This window comes from Oreochromis niloticus, linkage group LG4 (genome assembly GCF_001858045.2).
Source record: "Oreochromis niloticus isolate F11D_XX linkage group LG4, O_niloticus_UMD_NMBU, whole genome shotgun sequence".
NCBI lineage: Eukaryota > Metazoa > Chordata > Actinopteri > Cichliformes > Cichlidae > Oreochromis > Oreochromis niloticus.
This window is the reverse complement of record NC_031969.2, coordinates 3809988-3828911: the sequence shown is the minus strand read 5'-3', so window position 1 is coordinate 3828911 and position 18924 is coordinate 3809988. Positions and strand designations below refer to the sequence as shown.

At 39.7% G+C, this 18924-nt stretch overlaps 2 protein-coding genes across 2 annotated transcripts; one reads left to right on the top strand and one right to left on the bottom strand.

The window, feature by feature from the left end:
* The first annotated feature begins 4937 nt into the window (after positions 1-4937).
* si:dkey-283b1.7 (von Willebrand factor C domain-containing protein 2-like) lies at positions 4938-14404 on the top strand. Its single transcript, XM_003446442.5, has 3 exons — positions 4938-5468; positions 7118-7247; positions 10556-14404. Exons 1-3 carry the CDS (start codon positions 5091-5093, stop codon positions 10795-10797), a joined length of 750 nt encoding a protein of 249 aa, XP_003446490.1. The 5' UTR covers positions 4938-5090; the 3' UTR covers positions 10798-14404.
* An 81-nt stretch (positions 14405-14485) lies between these two features.
* On the bottom strand, positions 14486-18577 carry rpl23 (ribosomal protein L23). The gene is made up of 5 exons (XM_003446394.5): positions 18460-18577; positions 17301-17384; positions 15606-15734; positions 15045-15158; positions 14486-14615 (listed from the first exon to the last, which is right to left on the bottom strand). The coding sequence occupies exons 1-5, from the start codon at positions 18470-18472 to the stop codon at positions 14533-14535; spliced, it is 423 nt and encodes a 140-aa protein (XP_003446442.1). The 5' UTR covers positions 18473-18577; the 3' UTR covers positions 14486-14532.
* Positions 18578-18924: the final 347 nt, after the last annotated feature.

The following is an 18924-nucleotide window of genomic DNA, read 5'->3' as shown; positions in this document are numbered from 1 at the left end:
TTTCTCTTCTTGAGATATAAAGATGTGCTCTGAAGTATTAGCCCTTTGAAAAGGTAAACATTGTTTCTATATCCACAAATATTTTTTCCATAGAACTTTCTGCCAACCAAGCTTAATAGGACTTATTCAGCTTCTCAGATCCCTTATCTTCTGGTGATGCTGATGTTCAAAATACTGCTGCCTCAATTTGGTTTAGTTTAGTTTCTATAAGGTTCTTTTAGCTGTGATGTTCATGGAAATAGGCCCTGGCAGGGTCTTCCAAAGATAACCGATCTCCTGGAAGAGGCCAGAATAATCATAATTCAAAAACTTCCCAGTAAATCTTAGATACTTAGTGTTAATGTGGGTAATCAGGGCCCCCTAGTGGGGCCATACCTGTGACGGCCCACTATTGTGGCCATACCTAGCACGCATGGGTCTTGGTCAGGTACAGTCCAAAAGAATAGATGGGTTGATTATCCTACAGTCTCATGACTAAAAAGGGCGTGCATTTGGAGTTACTGTTATGTAGCAGCAAGGTCAAAGGCAGGAACTTGAGCTTTTTAACTTCTGGAATTTTGTTCTAAAGATGTGAAATATTAATGTTCTAGCACAGAAGAACTAGAGCTGGGTGTAATAGGAATGGTTGGATGCTCCTCCATAAAAAGTCTGAAACCAAACCAAGATTGTGTGATTGGAAAAGTTAATGTTGCATCTGCACATAACTGCATCTTACATATTAACAGAGTGATTTAATGCACTGAAGCATTTACAAGTATATAATTTGATGGCAACTACAGTCCAGAAATAAATATTATACACTAAACTATGGTTCCACTTCGCTCAAGAAGTGTTGACTTATAGCAGCAATAATGTGAAGTAAGAATTTTCTATATGACTTATCCATCTATCAAAGCTATCTAAACATTAACTATATGAAAACGTATCTGTCCAGTGGCCTTGCCACCATTCCTGTAATAGTTTTGCTGTCATGAGTCTTTCTCATGACAGCAAGAACTGCAATTACTCATTCTCATCTCTGTGCAGGAATTCTTCAGTGCAAAATTGTCTCAATTCAGCATTTTTTAAGCTGTTTGTTGAACCATGTTGAATCATTACTGACCTCAGTTGGGGCAAGTGAGGCCTGCAGTTGTTCAGATGTGCTCCTGGAGTAATTGTGGTAGGTGGGCCAAAACTGGGAGGCTTCACCACTAATCCAAGGTTTTTTCCATTTGTGGATAATTGCTCTCACTGTGGTTTGCTGAAGTCTCAAAGCTTTAGGAATGACTTTGTAACCATTTCCAGACTGATAGATGTCAGTGAATTTTGTTTTTCATCTATTCTTGAGATATTGTAGATCTTAGTATGATGTGTTGATTTTTGAGAGCTTTTAACCTGCATTAACCATAAGCTGAGCTTTCATGTTCTTTCTAGAGAGTAAGACTTGTTTGGCCGCCTTTCCAAAAAAGTAATACTTGTTTAGTTATTTTCCAAATGTACTGTCATGAACCTTAACATTTAAAATGCTAACTGAGGCTTGTAGAGTTAAAGATGAAGCTGTTTTTGTTTGTTTTTTGTTGTTTTGTTCTGCATGTCAACAAAGCAGCAGGACCAGACAAGGTTCCAGGACACACGCTGAAGTCATGTGCCGACCAACTGGCGGGGGTGTTTACCAACATCTTCAATCTGTCTCTGCAGCAGACTGCAGTCCCAACACGCCTCAAATCAACTACCATCATTCCTGTGCCCAAAAGACAGTCAGTAAAATGTCTGAATGACTATCGCCCGGTCGCTCTGACACCAATGATCATGAAGTGTTTTGAGAGACTCGTTCTTTCACACATCAAGGCTAACATCCCTGCTGACCTGGACAGCCTACAGTTTGCTTACTGCAGGAACAGATCAACAGAGGATGCAGTCTCAATCACACTTCACACCAGCCTTACTCATCTGGAGCATCCCAATACATATGTTAGGATGCTATTTGTAGATTTCAGCTCGGCATTTAACACCATTGTGCCATACAAACTCGTAAACAAGCTGATTGACCTGGGACTAACCACCACTTTGCTCATGGATTTTGGATTTCCTCACAAACAGGCCACAGAAGGTCAGGGTGGGCAACCTTACATCATCTGCTATCACCATTAACACAGGAGTACCGCAGGGCTGCATTCTTAGTCCAGCTCTTTTCACCCTATTCTCACACGACTGCAAACCCATCCACTCCTCTTCTAACACCATAGTGAAGTTTGCTGATGACACTACAATAGTGGGAAGGATATCAGACAACAACGAGTCTCACTACAGAGAGGACGTCCAACATCTAATCAGATGGTGTGGAAACAACGACCTGGTTCTGAACACTGCCAAAACAAAGGAGATGGTGTAGACTACAGGAGAGCCAAGAAAACAACATTACCACCCCTCCACATAAACGCTGAGGAAGTTGAGAGGGTGAATGACATTAAATTCCTGGGCCTACACTTAACAAAAGATCTCACATGGACTATTAACACATCCCACTTAGTGAAGAAAGCACAACAGAGACTCTTCTTCCTAAGAAAACTTAAGAAAGCAAATGTGCCAACCCAGCTCTTAGTAAACTTTTACAGGAGCACAATAGAGAGCATCCTCTGTCACTGCATCACAGTGTGGTACTTCAGCTGCACTGCAGAAAACCGTCGAGCTCTGACCCGGATCGTCAAAACTGCCCAGGGGATCATTGGAACCAAACTCCCGAATCTTGACACCATTTATGCTAGCCGTTTACAGAAGCGAGCTAGCTGCATCATCAAGGACCCAACCCATCCAGGTCACTTTTTGTACCCCTCCCATCGGGGAAGAGATATAGGGCAATCAGAACCCGCACAAACAGACTAAAGAACAGCTTTTTCCCCAGAGCTGTAGCCTGTGTCACCCTCCCCCAACACACAATAGCTAACTCTCCCTCTCTGTCCTTTACCCCATATCATGTCTGCTGCTAATGTACAAAGTCATTTACTGGGCATTAATGTTTAATGTTTGCACTAAATTACCACACTGTAAATACTGTTATACTTGTTATCTTAAACACTTTATGGGACATTCATGTTTGCACTCAACTACCACATTGTAAATACTGTTATATTATCTTATACTGTTTGCGCTCAAACTCATATTGTAAATACTATTATATTTTCTTTGTTATTTACTGTGATAAGTGCCTTCCTTTTACTTTATATCTTATACTTTTACTACGGTTATTTATTACTATGCTGCTTCTTGTTTTATTGCTGCTGGCCTCTGTGAGCTACCAAACAAATTTCGTTGTATAACTACAATGACAATAAAAGTTCTTCTTCTCTTCTTCTTCTTCATTTTATCTGAGCATTGCACAGTTGGACTGTGAAGTGATTTTGCAGGAATGTCCACTCCTGTGAAGAATGGCAACTTTTTTTCCCACTTTTGAATAACCTTTCTCACTGTAAAATAACTGACTTCAGTTTGTTTGGAAATGTCCTTGCTATACAACCATTCCCAGACTGACGGGCAGCCACCACTTCTTTCAGATTTTCCTTGTCATGGTGTTAAAAATCACCCGAATAACCCAAACTTACAAAACAGAGAAGAAGTGATCCGAAGAAGAACTATACTCGAGCACCACCTCTAGGCTCTGTTATCAGGTAGTCTACACATTGATGGGGTCATTGGCCAATCACAGGCCTTTAAAGGGTTGTTATGTGATGTTTTGTTATGGCCTTTTTGCACTGACAGATGAGGGATTTTATCTGTGTCATGACTCGCTCCGTAAAGTCGCACCCAAATCACTGGAAAACAGAAGTATATTTGCATCTTAGACCATCAATTGCTCCAGTGGTAAAATCTTCTGTGGAGTGGATCATGGGAGATGACAGAGTGTCCTAAGAATCACTCAATGGGTTCCCCCACCAGGTAGCACTCTCTGACAACCTTGCATCACTGCTGAGTGCAACACAGATACCACACATCGCTGACTGCTGTGTTTTTATTAAAGCATGGAAACTATTTTGCTAGGTCAAGTTACAAAAACTAAGTTTAGCAAAAAAATAAACAACTAAACGTTTGATTTGAGTAATATTGATTATACTTGGTTAGGGACAGGCACAAAGAGTACTTTTTCACATAGTTTTGGGTTAAATGTAACATGTTAAACAGACATTACATCTAAAGGTACTGAAAGCAGCACAATCCATGACATTACTTGGCTTAAAAACAGTTTCCCATATACACATTTTATGCAATATTTCATTCCTAAAAAATAAACAAAGGACTGAAACAAAACAAAAGATTTACATTCAATGCCGTACAATATTAACATTGATGTTAATGCGATGGAATACGATTTTGTTATCATATACAAAAGCTGTTTCTGTTCATGGTTTTCATCCGCTGTCTGTTACAAAATGGATTTCTTTTCAGAAATTCCAGTAGTATTTATTTATTCATTTATTTGTCTGATATGTTAAAGTTGGAACCTCTGGAGCAATGTGAAAAGCAATCCTGGGAAGTTAAAATGACATTTAATCTTATTTGGTGACATTTCAGCAAATGAGCAAAAATGAAACTATGGCTGTTGTGTAAATAATAAATGTAAAGAAAAAGAGAATACATTTTTTATGTAAATGTAGTGGTATATGTTTAGGTACCAACTTTGTTTAGTTGAAAATCACTGATTATTCTTTAAACATGAATAAAAACAACATAAAATATTAAAACAACCTCGCCCCCTTGACTTTTTCCCAGATAACACCTTGCACACATCTATAACTTTTGTTCAGCTTTGCTCTTTCCTCCCTTTTTTTCCTGTTTTGTTATCACATTTTGACCCTAAAAAATGTGTTATTATAAAACTAAGCTATGATCAAATATTTGCCCTTCCCTGCGCTTTAATATCCCAACGTTACCTCCGGATTTGGCAGAAATTAAAGGCTCGGGGAGCCGCCTGCTGTCCTCGGGTAATTTCAGTGACGCTCCAGGCTGACGCGCATGTATGGGCGTCACAGGCGCTCCTGATAGTAGGAGGAGAAGTTCAGTTAGAGAAGACCCTCAGTAAACGCACACACGGTTTAGTGTCAGGTAACCTGTTCGCCATGGCAAACCGCTACCTCTCCGTCCTGCTCGTGCAGATCCTGCTACTCCTTCCGCTGCCGCACGGTCCGGCGCGCGTGGCGGTTGCTGTGGAATACTCCAAAACCGACTTGGACTACGAGTTCGGCGACTACAGGGGGAAGTGGTGCATCGACGACCACGGCTTCGTGTACAGCATCGGAGAGGTTTACTACCCGAGTCCTACGTCGTGTCCCTGCACATGCACCATCGACGGTCCAGTATGCGTCCGGCCCAAGTGTCCTCGCATCCACCCCCGGTGCACGCGGATCAGGTATAAAGCGTGCTGCCCGGTGTGCGAGGCTATGGGCAGAGTCTGTGTCTACGGAGGGAAAACATACAGGCTGCTGGAGGAGTTCAGGGTGAGAAAGATCCAAACTTCCGAATCACTCCTCCAATCCATGTCCCAGCCACAAGTTCATAATATTACAACCCTGTTGACGTGTTCCATGCTAGTAGGGACCCTCTCTCAATCCAGATGTATTTCCATCACCTCCTTATAATAAACATCATAAATTATTGTTTGCTTTTTTGCCGCTCAGTAAAATATTGTATTTTCTCGTCTTCTTGCAGCTGCATGACACATATAAAGCATAGATTGTTTTGTATAGCATCCTCGCTGTGTCGCTGTGATGTTTTCGGCCATTTGACCTTAGAACTGAAGAAGCTTCTCGGATGAGAGGTGAAACGTCTTCAAGCAACTTAAAGAAGTCCAGACGCTTTTCTTTGCAAACTCCTTTGACGTTTTCTAAAAGTGTTCCAAAGAAATAAGCAACACGTTTGCAGAAAAAATAAAGGTTTACAGGGTTTGGGGGGATTTTTGGTTTTGTTTTGTTGTCTCACAACACTTAGTAAGACTAGTTCAGAATGTGCATACTTTAGATACACAGCCCTTATTTGCCTTATTTTACAGAACACAGCTGTTTTTGCCAGAATAGTTTTAATGCATGCAGTAATACTGTATGTCGTCATCTCACTGATACATTTTTCATTGGTAATACATAATCATGTAATGTGAAATTACCAACTCATCTAAAACCAGAGGGAAAAAAAACCAAACAAAAACCAAACAAAAAACAAGTTTGCAACAGGCTCGAATAACTTTGGGACAAAAGGTGAAACATTAAATTCCTCATTTTCAGGTCATTTTTTAAATGTCTAGAAAAAAACTTCTGTAAACAACTCAGACAACCAAATTCAAACCCAGACCCTTCCTGCTGTTGCAGGTCGTTTGGCCCAATTTATGATTGTTTGGAGGCTTAGACGAATAAGCTAACCAAGTAACCTACAATAAATTCCATAAACATGTTTTGGATATACACTCAATTGTTACTACTTGCTAATATTGGGTTTGATCCCCTTTGGCCTTCAGAGCTGCCTTCATTATTTTTGGCATTGACTCAACAAGGTGACATTCCTCAGAGATTTTGGTCTAGACTGACATGATAGCATCAGACTGTTACTCTAGATTTAAAAGCTGCACATCCATGATGCCAATCTCCTGTTCCACCACATCACCAAGGTGCTTTATTGGACAGAGCGCTGGTGAATGTGGAAGCCACACTGAACCTTTTTTAGTGTTCAAGAAACCATTTGAGTGGTGTGAGCTTTGTGACATGTAATGTGTAGGGAGATGTGTAGACTGTAGTCTCAAGGCGATGGACATTGGTCAGGAACAATATTCAGATAGGTGCTGACATTTAAATAATACTGGGCTGGTACTGGGAAATCCAAAGTGTGCAAAGATGTTATCCCCTGTACTAATACACCACGCTATTACAGAAGCATTAAACTGTTGATAGAGGACAGGATGGGTCCAGGATGGGTTTGTTGCCCAGAGCACTACCACTTTAAAAAAAGGATGCCTTTCTTTAACATTCTGAAGGCAGCAGAATGTTAAAGAAAAAGCAACTCTAACCCTACCATTGTTACGCATCTTTATCTTGAGACCATGCAGGCTATCCAAATATTAACATGTAATAATGATGTTCACGTTACCTGTGTGTTTCAGCTGTCAAGGTGTGAGCGATGTCGCTGTGAGCCCAACAGAGAGGTGTACTGCAGCATTTCCGACTGCCCAGCCCCGCACTGCGTTAACCCCACCTACGAACCCAACCACTGCTGCCCCATATGTAAGACCGGTGAGAGTCACTTGGGTTTAAATTGTTTCTTTCTCTTTGCCTTTTTCACAGTTGTTTTTCTTAAAGACACTAGTTTCAGTGGGCAGATTTTGTTCATAATGTTATGTTACCATAAGTGAAATATAAGCTTCCCATCGAGTGTTACACAAAACCAGCAGCCTTTGGCCTTCTAACTTATATAATGTCTCTCTCATAATGACAGTAAAAGTGACTCCAAATCTGAGCTTGAGCACAGTTTGCAGTTAAATCGAAAACCTTTGCAAACATACAAAGAAAAGCTGTTGGTGTAATGATTATGAAATATCTTCAGATATCAAAAAACTGATAATTTGCTGTAAGCTTCCTCCATTAGGTCTCCCAGTACCAACCAGAGCACTGATGCTGATCCAAATAGACAGCCCCACTGATTGGCCTGTTGTCACCAACAGCTGATTTACTTTTTTGAGCCAAGATCGGGTCGATATCTGATCCAAATATTGGATTAGTGCTCCCCTAGTACTTACCAAAACTTTTCAGATTGCTTCACTTACTCTCTGTAGTAAATGTAATCATTAAAACTAAGTTAAAATTTTGTTGAGGAGTGGACGATAGCAAGAGTTGCATAAAGCCATTTCTAATGCTCTGAATTCTCAGTTAGAGATTGACCGATTGACCAGTGCGTTTTTACTTATTCTCATTTTCTTAAAAGAACTGAAATTGACAGTATATACAAACAAAATAAACTGTAATAGTGATAAACTGGCTGTAGTGATAGATGTAGCTATACCCAGTAACTAGAAAAATGGTAACTGGAACCACTGTGTACAAGTGCGCAGGACCCTCAAGCTCTTAGGCCCATGGTAGTGGATAGAGAAGGATAAAGACCGCCTACAGGTCAAGTAGGGACATTTTTTTTGTGGTCCGGTAAGGGAATATGAGCATCAGAAATATGAGCAAGAGACACATAGCCCACATAACCCATACCTGGACGTTGCCTGCATTAACAAAGTCTGTATCAAGTGTTGAGGAACTAGGGCACACAGATGAGAAGTGGGCTACTGAAACAACAAAGCATAAGAAGATGAGGAATGAGAATAGGGAGCTGTTAGCATGCTATTACACTATGCTGCAATAGCAGCGGAAGGAGTTACATGATGAGGAATATGGATTCTTTGACACCAACAGCTAGACTAACATCGAAACAACTAGTAGCTCAGTAGTCCAACATCTGGAAGAAGCAACCGCTATCACAACTAGAGACTCATGACATACAACTCAGGTCGGGGGAGATATCATCATCCCCTGGGTTGGGGTGAGTTTGCAAGTTCTAATTAAAAATGGATGTTAAATGACTTACAAAGTCAGTGCATACCTTGTTTTACAGCTTATCAGTGTTTTTGGAAACAGGCTTGTTCATAACAGTTCAAGTAAAATGTGGCTGTTTGAATGGTTTCCACATTCTCACCTGTCATTTGTTTCATCCATGTGTACATCCACTCTCCTCTGTGCTGTTATATCCCATCTCACTGACTTCATCCTCACGCACACACACACACACACACACACACACACACACACACACACTTAAGCTGTTGATCCCAGTGTGCACTATAGAAACCATTTGTAAGAGAGGTCATTGTGACAGTCATTGTGTTCACCCTGCAGCTCTCAGAAGCAGCACTGGTTATGTCACCTCACACACCCTGCAGCTTAGACAGTCATCCCCGTTATGTCACTCAGACTTTCATCGCTACTGGCAAGTAGCGATGAAAGTCTGAGTGGCAAGTAAAGTGGCTTTGAAACACTAGTGCATCAGTGTGTGTGTGTGTGTGTGTGTGTGTGTGTGTGTGTGCGCGCTCTTTTGTAGCAGCAGGTATATTAACTTTGCTTTTATATGTTTCCTTAATTAAAGAATAAATTGGACATGGAAAGCAGTTAAAAGGTAAAAAAAAAAAAGAACAGGAACATGCACATAAACATGCTTTCCTGTTGCCTTGCTCTTGGTGTCTCATGGCAGTTGCAGTTAAGTTGAACCTTCTATTTTTACTGCTTCAGTTCTGCACAGACAGCGGGACAGATGGTTCGGTTTGTTGCGTCACAGTGTTTTTTAATTTATTTATTTTTTCCCTTACTAGTGCCAAATTCCCTTATGTCAGCTGTGCTTTATTGGATGCCGTCAGATCTGGCATTAGATGAACTGTACTTCCTGTGCTCCTGCTGGTTGGGGTTGGTAATTGTTTCTTAGGTAGCCGCCAAATAAAGGAACCCCATCTGTGTGTGAGGAATGCAAAGGCAGGCTGTTTGCATTATTTAGTCAGTAACTGCTATCCCACACAATTTGTAACTGCATTTTTGTTGTTGCTCTGCTATCATATAGACCTGGAGATGTTAGAGGGCAAGATTCATTTATCTTTTGGGAAGAGAGACTTCTTAAACTAAAATAGTAAATAAACAGTAAAACTGCTGTATGCAAGAAAACTGACATAATTTATACGAACCAGGAAAAAACAATAATATTAATATTTTAACAGGTAATATTTCAACAGATTATGGAACGGCATATATAAGTCCAGTGTAAACAGATTCTCATTCAGTACTGGAAAAATGCACCGATAAATAATGTGTCAGCATATTACAATAACTTTGTTTTTATTTGACACACAGAAGTGTCAAATAGACTTCAGTTCAGTCAAGGTGTTTTGAGCTCAGGTGATGTTGTATTGAAACTACAGGCTTTATAGTTGGTAACATACTGTTGGCTTTCTAATCAGGAAGTTTCTATTTATCTATTCTGTTTTCACAATTTCATTGTTATGTAAAAAAAAATTATATTTAGACCTGTGTTACAATGAAAAAAACATTTCACTGGGTTTAAAAGTGCACTGTGTGCTTGTTTGTTTCAAGTACACTAGCAAGCCATGATAATATTTTGTTTAACTGAACAATTCACAAAGCATGAAGCATACAGCTAATACTGACAGTGCTGAGGTGGGTGGTTGGTGGGTTGTAGCTTGGGGTGGGACCCCCATATCAAATGGGGGTTAAAGCCCTATAATAACCTATAGCCAGATTTGTCTGTAATTACAGATCTGAGACTTAAAATATGAAAAAATTGAGTTATTTATTCTTTAAGGTTATGATTAATTTTTAAAGGTAAATCCTACTTGAACACAATTAGACTAAATGTGTGGTCCCATTAGAAAGACAGCCAGCATGTTTCACAAGTGAGAACCTCAACTACAGAGGAAGGATACACTCTTCTATGAACTGATTCACTGTTTGATGACAGAATAGACTCGGACACAATAATATGTTAACTGTCATTATAGGTCCCAACTGTTTTGCTGGGAACAGGGTGATCCCAGCAGGCGAGCGTGTGAATATTGACGAGCAAACAGTATGCTACTGCACCTACCGAGACGGGACATGGCACACCCACCCCCACGCCACCTGTGAACAGCGCCCACAGCCCAGCCCAACACAGAGCACCCGCACTGAGGCCCCCAGGGACGAGGACAGCAAAGGGAAAGGAGGGAGGCCATTTATTCCTAGACTGGACGTGATACCTTGAATTTTAATTTATTAGATAGATTTATCAGAGGCAGAGACACTCTTGAGGTACAAATCAACTCATGAGTCCAGTAAACTTCAACTATTAGAGCACCACACAAAATTTGTTGTTCAGAATCTAGCTTAATTATCCAAATAGAACAGCTTCGGTTCTGCTTCCTGAATTCAAGATCTAAAGTTAACTTGTTGGGAAATTAAAAAAATGGTTCTCATTTCTCTCTGGGAAATGGTACATCTCAAGTCCAAACAATGGGAACTTCACATAGCTTGGCCAAAATTCTGATTTGTAGTGAAGGTGCCTCCCTGGAAATTCAAACTCTTTTTCCACTACAGCATTGGGTAAGCTCTACTGTATTTTTTCTTTTTAAAAAGCACTAAGCTACTTCCGTTTAGCATCGGTGGAATAAAAGTGAAACTGTAAAATAATCAAAGAGATGTTTAGTGTCAAGCATGGAAATGGAGCTGGTTGGCAAGACTATTGGGAAAGACGTTATATTGACAGTAGAAACCCAAACAAAAGAATAGAATACACAACTCTGAGACAGCTTGAAACAAATCCCTAAGGAAGTGGTTAATATCCTATCTTAATCAGTCCATTACTCTATTCAAAACTGAACTGCAGTCATACAAAATGACTGAAAAGTTGGCATGCTAGCCCTTTGATCAAATACAGTAAATGTAGGCTTTTTTTCAGATGTAAAGACCAGGAATTTCTCAGAAATACTGCATGCCCTATTTGAACATCTACAGCACAGCCAAAGAAATTTTACTGTAAACACATGCTCATTTAATGGATTTTCTTGTCTTACTGTATTGTTAAACACTGCTGAAGACATCAAACTGTTTAATTTCACTATTAAGAAGTCATGAAGACCTACAGACTGTACAACTATCTTCAAGTAATTCCCACAAATGCTGTTGGTGGCTGCGTTCTCATTTCAAGCCATCTGCATGGGCCATTCTCCTGAAAAATAGATGATTGTCCATGAAGTTCAGAGCAGACTGTATGCTGTGTTAATGGAGAATAATGTCCATCTAGGAAAACTTGAAAAGACACTGAAAATATCTTGAAGAAAACTTGAGTTGCCATGGATGACACAGCATTTCTGACAAACAGTAGTAATACTAGAACGGCACCATCCTAAACGTGTCCAGAGTACACGACTTTGCCACACATTTTAAGTATGCTGAGATTTGGTTGTTTTTGAAAAAGGAAAAATGGCATTGAAATTTCTTTTTAGATTAGATTGGATAAAAAATTTAAAATACACTTTTCTTATTTCTACACCTCCGTGGCAGCAGTACTAACCTATGTGCTGCCCTAGTATGTGGGAACAAAACTCTTACAGCCCATACAAATTAGTAGACATGAGTGTCCAATCACAGCTATTTTATAAACCACTAGGTAAACTTAAACTGGCTGATAGTGTATTTGGTATAACGATCAAAAAAGAGTTTTACCTCCCAATTTTAAACTAATTTAGACGTAAAGGGGCATTACTAGAGCAATGCTGTTTGATGAGCTGTGGGTTCTCTAACCCGTCCTTGCAGCAGAAAGCCTTTCTGTATTTGAAGAATCTCTTAAGGGTCAGGTTTCCCAAACTGAATGACTTTCATATCTTAAAGTAATGATGAATTGTTGTTTATTAGTTAAATGTTAATGGATTACTACATAACTACTACATACAAATAGAGCCTTTTGCTGTAATGTATGTCCATTCTACCTCAATACTACACAACTAGTGGTCACAAAAGCAATTTTAGGAGTTAACAAAAACATATTTAGTGATATTTGATCACTCTTCTTGGCAGAATTGGTAGAGTTCATTTAAATTGTTTGGTTTCCTGGTACGGACCTGGTGTTCCAAAATTTTAGTGGCTTTGGAAAAGCCATTCTAGAAGCTTTGTCTGCTTTATCCACTCCAAAACCAGTTTTGATCCGTGTTTAGCATTACTGTCCTGTTGAAACATTCAGTTGTATCCAGCAAAACAGCCAGAGAGCATGATACTGCCACCACCATGCTCGATAGTCAGTATATTTTCAGAGGTTTAAAATCCTCCAAACTCCACAGTGATTCCAAACCTGCCCTACTGTACAGTGACACTGACATTCTAGCAGAGTCCAAGACTCAGGCAGACTTGAGCCTTGGTTGTTCCTGAATATGCTAACCAATTTCTTCATCTGAGTGACAGGTAGGGTCTTCTTCCAGAACTTGGCAGTGATGACACATCCATATAACTTGTACTTACACCAAATTGTTCAAACTGATGATCTTGGAATCTGCAGATGTTTATAAATGGCTCCAAGACACCTTCCCAAGTTGTGTAACTCTGTAATTCTCCTTTCTTGGACTTACCAGTTGTTCTGCATATTTGTCAATTCAGTGATTGTTGTCAAATAATTCCCTCTATGCTGGCAAAGAGAAAGTCAATTATGATCGCTAATGAGAATGCCCTTAAAGCTAAAAGTGAATGTGTGTATATTTTTTAGCCTGTATATATAATTTTGACCCTGTGTGGATTACAGAAAAAAACCAAATAAACTCAAAGTTGTGTACTAAATATTTTTTTAAAACATTAAAGATGTATGCCCTGCAATCATTATACCAGGGGAAAAGAACAATTCAAAGAAATTATTAAGGCTCAAAATATCAAGTGTATGTAAACTTCTGACCACAACTGTGTATTCTGCAGCTTGATAGCTTTGCACCGTCTGCTTATTCATCAGGCATTTTATGTCCATTGTGTCAATGACATTCACTAACCTCTGCATTAACACTTCCAATTAAAGTTCTTTTACTAAACCTGCAGGTACACACGACCACAGCTGAAGATGCACCTTCAGTACAGTATTATCTGTACCCTTGTTAAGTGCCACTTTTTGACAACTGAAACTGTATGCAGACATATTGTCACAGTGAAGTGCAGGAAAATGCAATGTTTTTCTTGTTTACTTTGTACTTCAGACCGATTGACCTTGTAACATGGGCATGATGAAGGCATCTATGACAGAGAAAACATGCTCTATGCAGATGGTAGTGTGGCTTCCATCTGCCAAGCAGTGAGGTGCCAGGGATGTCCAAGTACAGCAGACAGAACTGAAAATGGCTGATCAGGAAAGCACATTTATACACTAGCTGGAAAAGGATGGTGTACACATACATGCCAATTCGCAGGTCACCTCCACTGTACATTCTAAACTCTATTACTGCCATACTCCTATAAAGAAGTCGACTTGGGGAAGATTTCATTCACGTTTAGGTGGAGACAGCTAGACACTGTAGAAACACATTTTGAAGTGTAATCCTCTTTATTAATATTGTGTGGTTTCTATCCCTTCCTCATATCTGCTGTAAAATAATTCACCCCTCACGAGTTTGTTCTTTGCTTTGATTTAAATTCTCCAGTCAGGTTCAAAGTTTTGACCACCCCCAGCTGTAGTCTTGACATTTTTGTTAACACCTTCAATATCTTTGTTGGCCCTAGTGTATCTAATGTGAGGAACTGCAAGGTGTACCAGCTCTCAGTCATGTAAATATTGAATATAAAAGAAAAATAAACTTCATATTAGCAAACAAGTTCTGAGCATATACTTGTTTCTTTATGAATATTAATCAAAACCATAAGAGCTTTTTCTGTAATAGTCTTAATATTTTGGACTGAAAGGTAAATGAAACAACCAAGACACATCTCAATAACAAGTTTTTATTGAAAACAAACAGGTGCGGGGTCCAGCTCAGGCTATGCTGCCAGCATTGGAGGCAATCCTGGGCCACAGGTCAGCACACTCTTTGGCCACTGGGCCTGTGATGGCAGAACCTGTAGACACACACACAAAGGTACGCAAGTCCCAATACTTATGTTATTTTAAAAGCTTGAAAAATAAACTGATTTTACAGTGGAGAGGCATAAAAGTTAGATAAATTTATAAGGTGGTGTTACTTTCATTACTGGGAGCACATAGTTTGGGTGAAACATCACATTAACCAATACATTACAAGAAAAAGTTGTACTGAGTATTTATAAATTGTCTCATCCCTGATTGAGATCAGTCAGCCACAGTGGGGTCGCTGCTGTCTCACCCACAGTGATGAAATCAATATTCCCTTCTACGACAACTCACCGAGCCACTGAGCAGACAAAGCAAGTGCTTTTGGAAGGGCAAATATGCTCCTGTCATGACAACACACCAATCATCTCCCTGTACAGCAAGCAGGATGAATGACACGCCACGTTTCAAAAACCCACCTTTCATTTCTCCTTTGTTGTTTACTATGACACCCGCGTTGTCTTCAAAATAGAGAAACACGCCATCTTTTCGTCTATACGACTTCCGCTGCCGTATCACCACCGCAGGATGCACTGTGGAGAGGGGAACAAGGTTCATTTGAGCTCAAAATTTAAAACTAAAAACCGCATTTAAACACTTTTTGCAACTGAGACTAGCAACTTATATTTAGACATTTATAGACTGCAGCTGGTGACTGTAGTTCCTGCTCTGCTCCAGGGATCTTCCAGCTGAAAGGCTACTCCAACTAGAACCTGCATGTTTCACTAAAGTAAAGCTGAACAGACAAAGAGGAATACAGTCACCAGCTTCGTTGTTAATGGATCCACAGAAGAAAGACTGAATGGAGATATTGCTCCTTATTTTAATTTTGTTTTGTTATTCGCCATTGACAAATTACAGCACATGCATGAAAGCAGCTTAAATGACATTTAATAATGAGTTTATGAAAGAGTGTGCAACGCCGCAAACAGAACCTACATGTCTGGTGAAGACTGCATGACGACCAGTTTCCCACTTACCCTTCTTCCTGAGCTCTGGCTTGCCTTTCTTGACTGTGGCCATGACCATGTCACCAACTCCAGCAGCAGGAAGACGGTTCAGACGGCCCTTGATGCCTTTCACAGAGATGATGTACAGGTTCTTGGCACCTGAAAAACATAGTGAGAAACACCATAATGAGAACAGAGGACAGGGTGGAAGAAAATAAGATCTACTCCCGCTCCTGTTTATGACAAAACCACGTTGTCAGCTTGTCTCATCCCTGATTGAGATCAGTCAGCCACAGTGGGGTCGCTGCTGTCTCACCCACAGTGATGAAATCAATATTCCCTTCTACGACAACTCACCGAGCCACTGAGCAGACAAAGCAAGTGCTTTTGGAAGGGGTGGACAGAAGTAACCAACTAGTAGCCATTGTCCAAATTCTTCAATCCTGTTATTGCATTTTCACTTTCAAACAACAGTGCTATGTTTATGGCCAGGTTCACATTATGTGAGATGCAGGTACTCAAAGTTCTGAAACTGTTTCCTTTTTTGCTAAGTACTTTTTAAATTTGTTCTAGAAAAACAACACGCCTGCAGTGTATAATTACTTTACCCCCCCCCCAGGTTAAATAATTATACACTGTTATCAAGAGTGCTCATTAATCTGCATATAAATCCAAGTTTAACTTCAACAACATGTTTTTGAACATAGATTTTAAGTTATGTGAGCCTTCAGGTACAATCAAACTTGTGGTCAAAAGCATTCTCTCTAGAGAAAGTGGAAACAAAAGAACCATTTTGGGCGAGATCCAAGTTTTCCTAATTTCCAGTCACATTAGACCCTGACAGAAAACCTCTCTCCGAGAACTGACACACTGATGCTTTGCATACATGTTAATTTTCACACAGAGGTTAAAAAAAAACCAAACCCTCAAATAATCCATTTATGTGCATTACTGAGTATAGTAGATACCATGTAGACATGTTTTTCCAAGTCGTCACTTACATTTAATGATAAAGCTGCTTCCAGAACAACAAAAAGCAGACTTATTCAGTGCAAACATCAGCAGGTATAAGCAACAAGGATTAAAACAAATATCTACACAAAAGCTACAATGATTACACTTACTAATGTGTTTTATTAACCTTTTGTGATCATTACTCTGCAAACAACTGCATTAAGAAAAAACCAACAAACAAAAAATACTATGAAGTTACAGGGAATAACGCGTAAAGGGGTTTCTTCTCTGCACAGGACAATACCAAGGTAGTGAGGAGTTTCTCGCCATTCCAAGCAGTAAGAGAAATAAATCTAGGTTTCCAGTACATTCATCCTTGAGCAGCATTTGATGCTCCATAACCAAGTTAAAAATGAAGCAGTTTCACAACACTTCCAAAATTTGAAAAAACTGAGATTTACTAACTTTGTCCTTTTGTGATACTTTGATGTTTTTACTTTTAACTTGACCCATTTACAACAACACAATCACAAACACTACAAGGAGCACACCAAATAAACTAGATCACATACAGTGAAGAATGATGTGGCCGGTCTTAGTGAAAAGATAACAGCTCAACGTGAAAAACAGTAAGTTTTTGGCTGGATCTTAAATTCCCATCAATCAGTTAAGAGTTTAAGACTTTTTTGTAAAGAAAAGGTGAACAAGAGAAGCAAAAGGAAAAGCCAACAGGAGTCAACCTGACACAGCAACGAGTTATCACAGACCTACCTGTGTTGTCCGCGCAGTTGATGACTGCTCCTACTGGGAGACCCAGGGAGATGCGGAACTTGGCTCCAGAGGAACCACCACGTCCTGCAGGAAAAGAGAAAAACGTCCGAGTAAGAATCATTTCTACCTGACAAATTGGGCATTTGTGATTTAAACTCAGGAAAGATACTGATATTTCAAATGTAAATATTTACCACAAGTGCCCTTGTGTACTTATAGTGACACTGAAATCCCTGACTCGGATAAGCCTTTAATCATCACATGGGTCCATTTCATTTTAGCAGCGAATGCCACATTTGAGAAATCTACACACCCACTGTAATACATAAGCCACAAGCTACAGCATGCTTTACTGAAGCTTATAACAGAGCATGAATATGACCTTTGATCAGGTCAGGGCACAATGATGGTTAAAATTCAGAGAAGCCCAATCTAAAGGAACTTCTAACCTTAATGACATTACATGTATGCAGTCATCGACACTGGTTTACACAGTTGCCAGCAGCTTAAGCTCCTTTTAACCAACTTAGCACAAACCATACGACAAATATACAACTTCTTGCTATTCTGTTTGATTTCGGAGCCGGAAAACACGTGAACACTGTAGAGCTATTTTCATTTCACTGGGTTAAGCGTAAACGCAAGTAAGTAGTAACCAAGAGCTAAAACTACAAGCATTTTCCATTTTGCTCAGCAAGAGTTTGTTTCAAATTTGGCAGCTCCAACTTATCCATAATTCACGCTTAATGTAGACCGGCGCTGCTTAGCTTTCCCGGCTAGCCCTGATTACCACAAACGAATTCACTTCATTGGTACAATTTCAGGTCAGGAAGCATCGTTATAATTCACATAAAAATAAAGACCTTCACCAAACAGAAGGCTAAAGTGTGTGGAGGAAAATGCGACTAGCACGTACACATTTTCGGCCTCTAGCATTTCTCGTTTCAGTAATACATGGCGCTGAACGAAAAACATGGCTTCCTTCAACTTCCCATCTCAACCGCGATCTTTATAAAATCGCTAACTTTTGTCATAATTTTAAAACTGGTCACACAAAAACATTGATTTAGCCTCTCTATCACACATAAGCAACTCTATAAGCTGTAGCTCATCTTAGAAAGAGCAGATGGAGGTGGATTTTACAAAGCAAGCCTCATACCTCTCTTAGACATTGCTGCAGCACGGAAAGAGGAAGGCGGAGAAAGGAATTGTGGGTAATAAAGCAGAACAGAAGTTCCTCCGGGTCAGGATGACGAGACGCGCTGCGTTCAAGAACAGTCGGGAAAATTCATCAATCAAATTTGGTGTTTACGTCATTTTTGCGTCTACGATCGAACTGGATCACAAAGTGATGTTATACTAGCCTTGCGTGTTTTAAAAATGGCGTTTACCTTAGTTTCCCACTGTTTCTTAATTTTGCAAGTCCAGTTTTTAATTTGTTTTTATTAGTATTTGAATCAAATTATTTACTGTTTACCTAAACAATTTACCTGCCTGTTGTATGTAGTTTCTGTTTAATTCTGTCTTGTGAAAGGGTTGAAAAATAATTTTAACGGTCTTGGATAGAAATTTGGTTATACAATCATTTGTCTGGGCTGCTAAGAAGTTACACTGTTGTAATTAT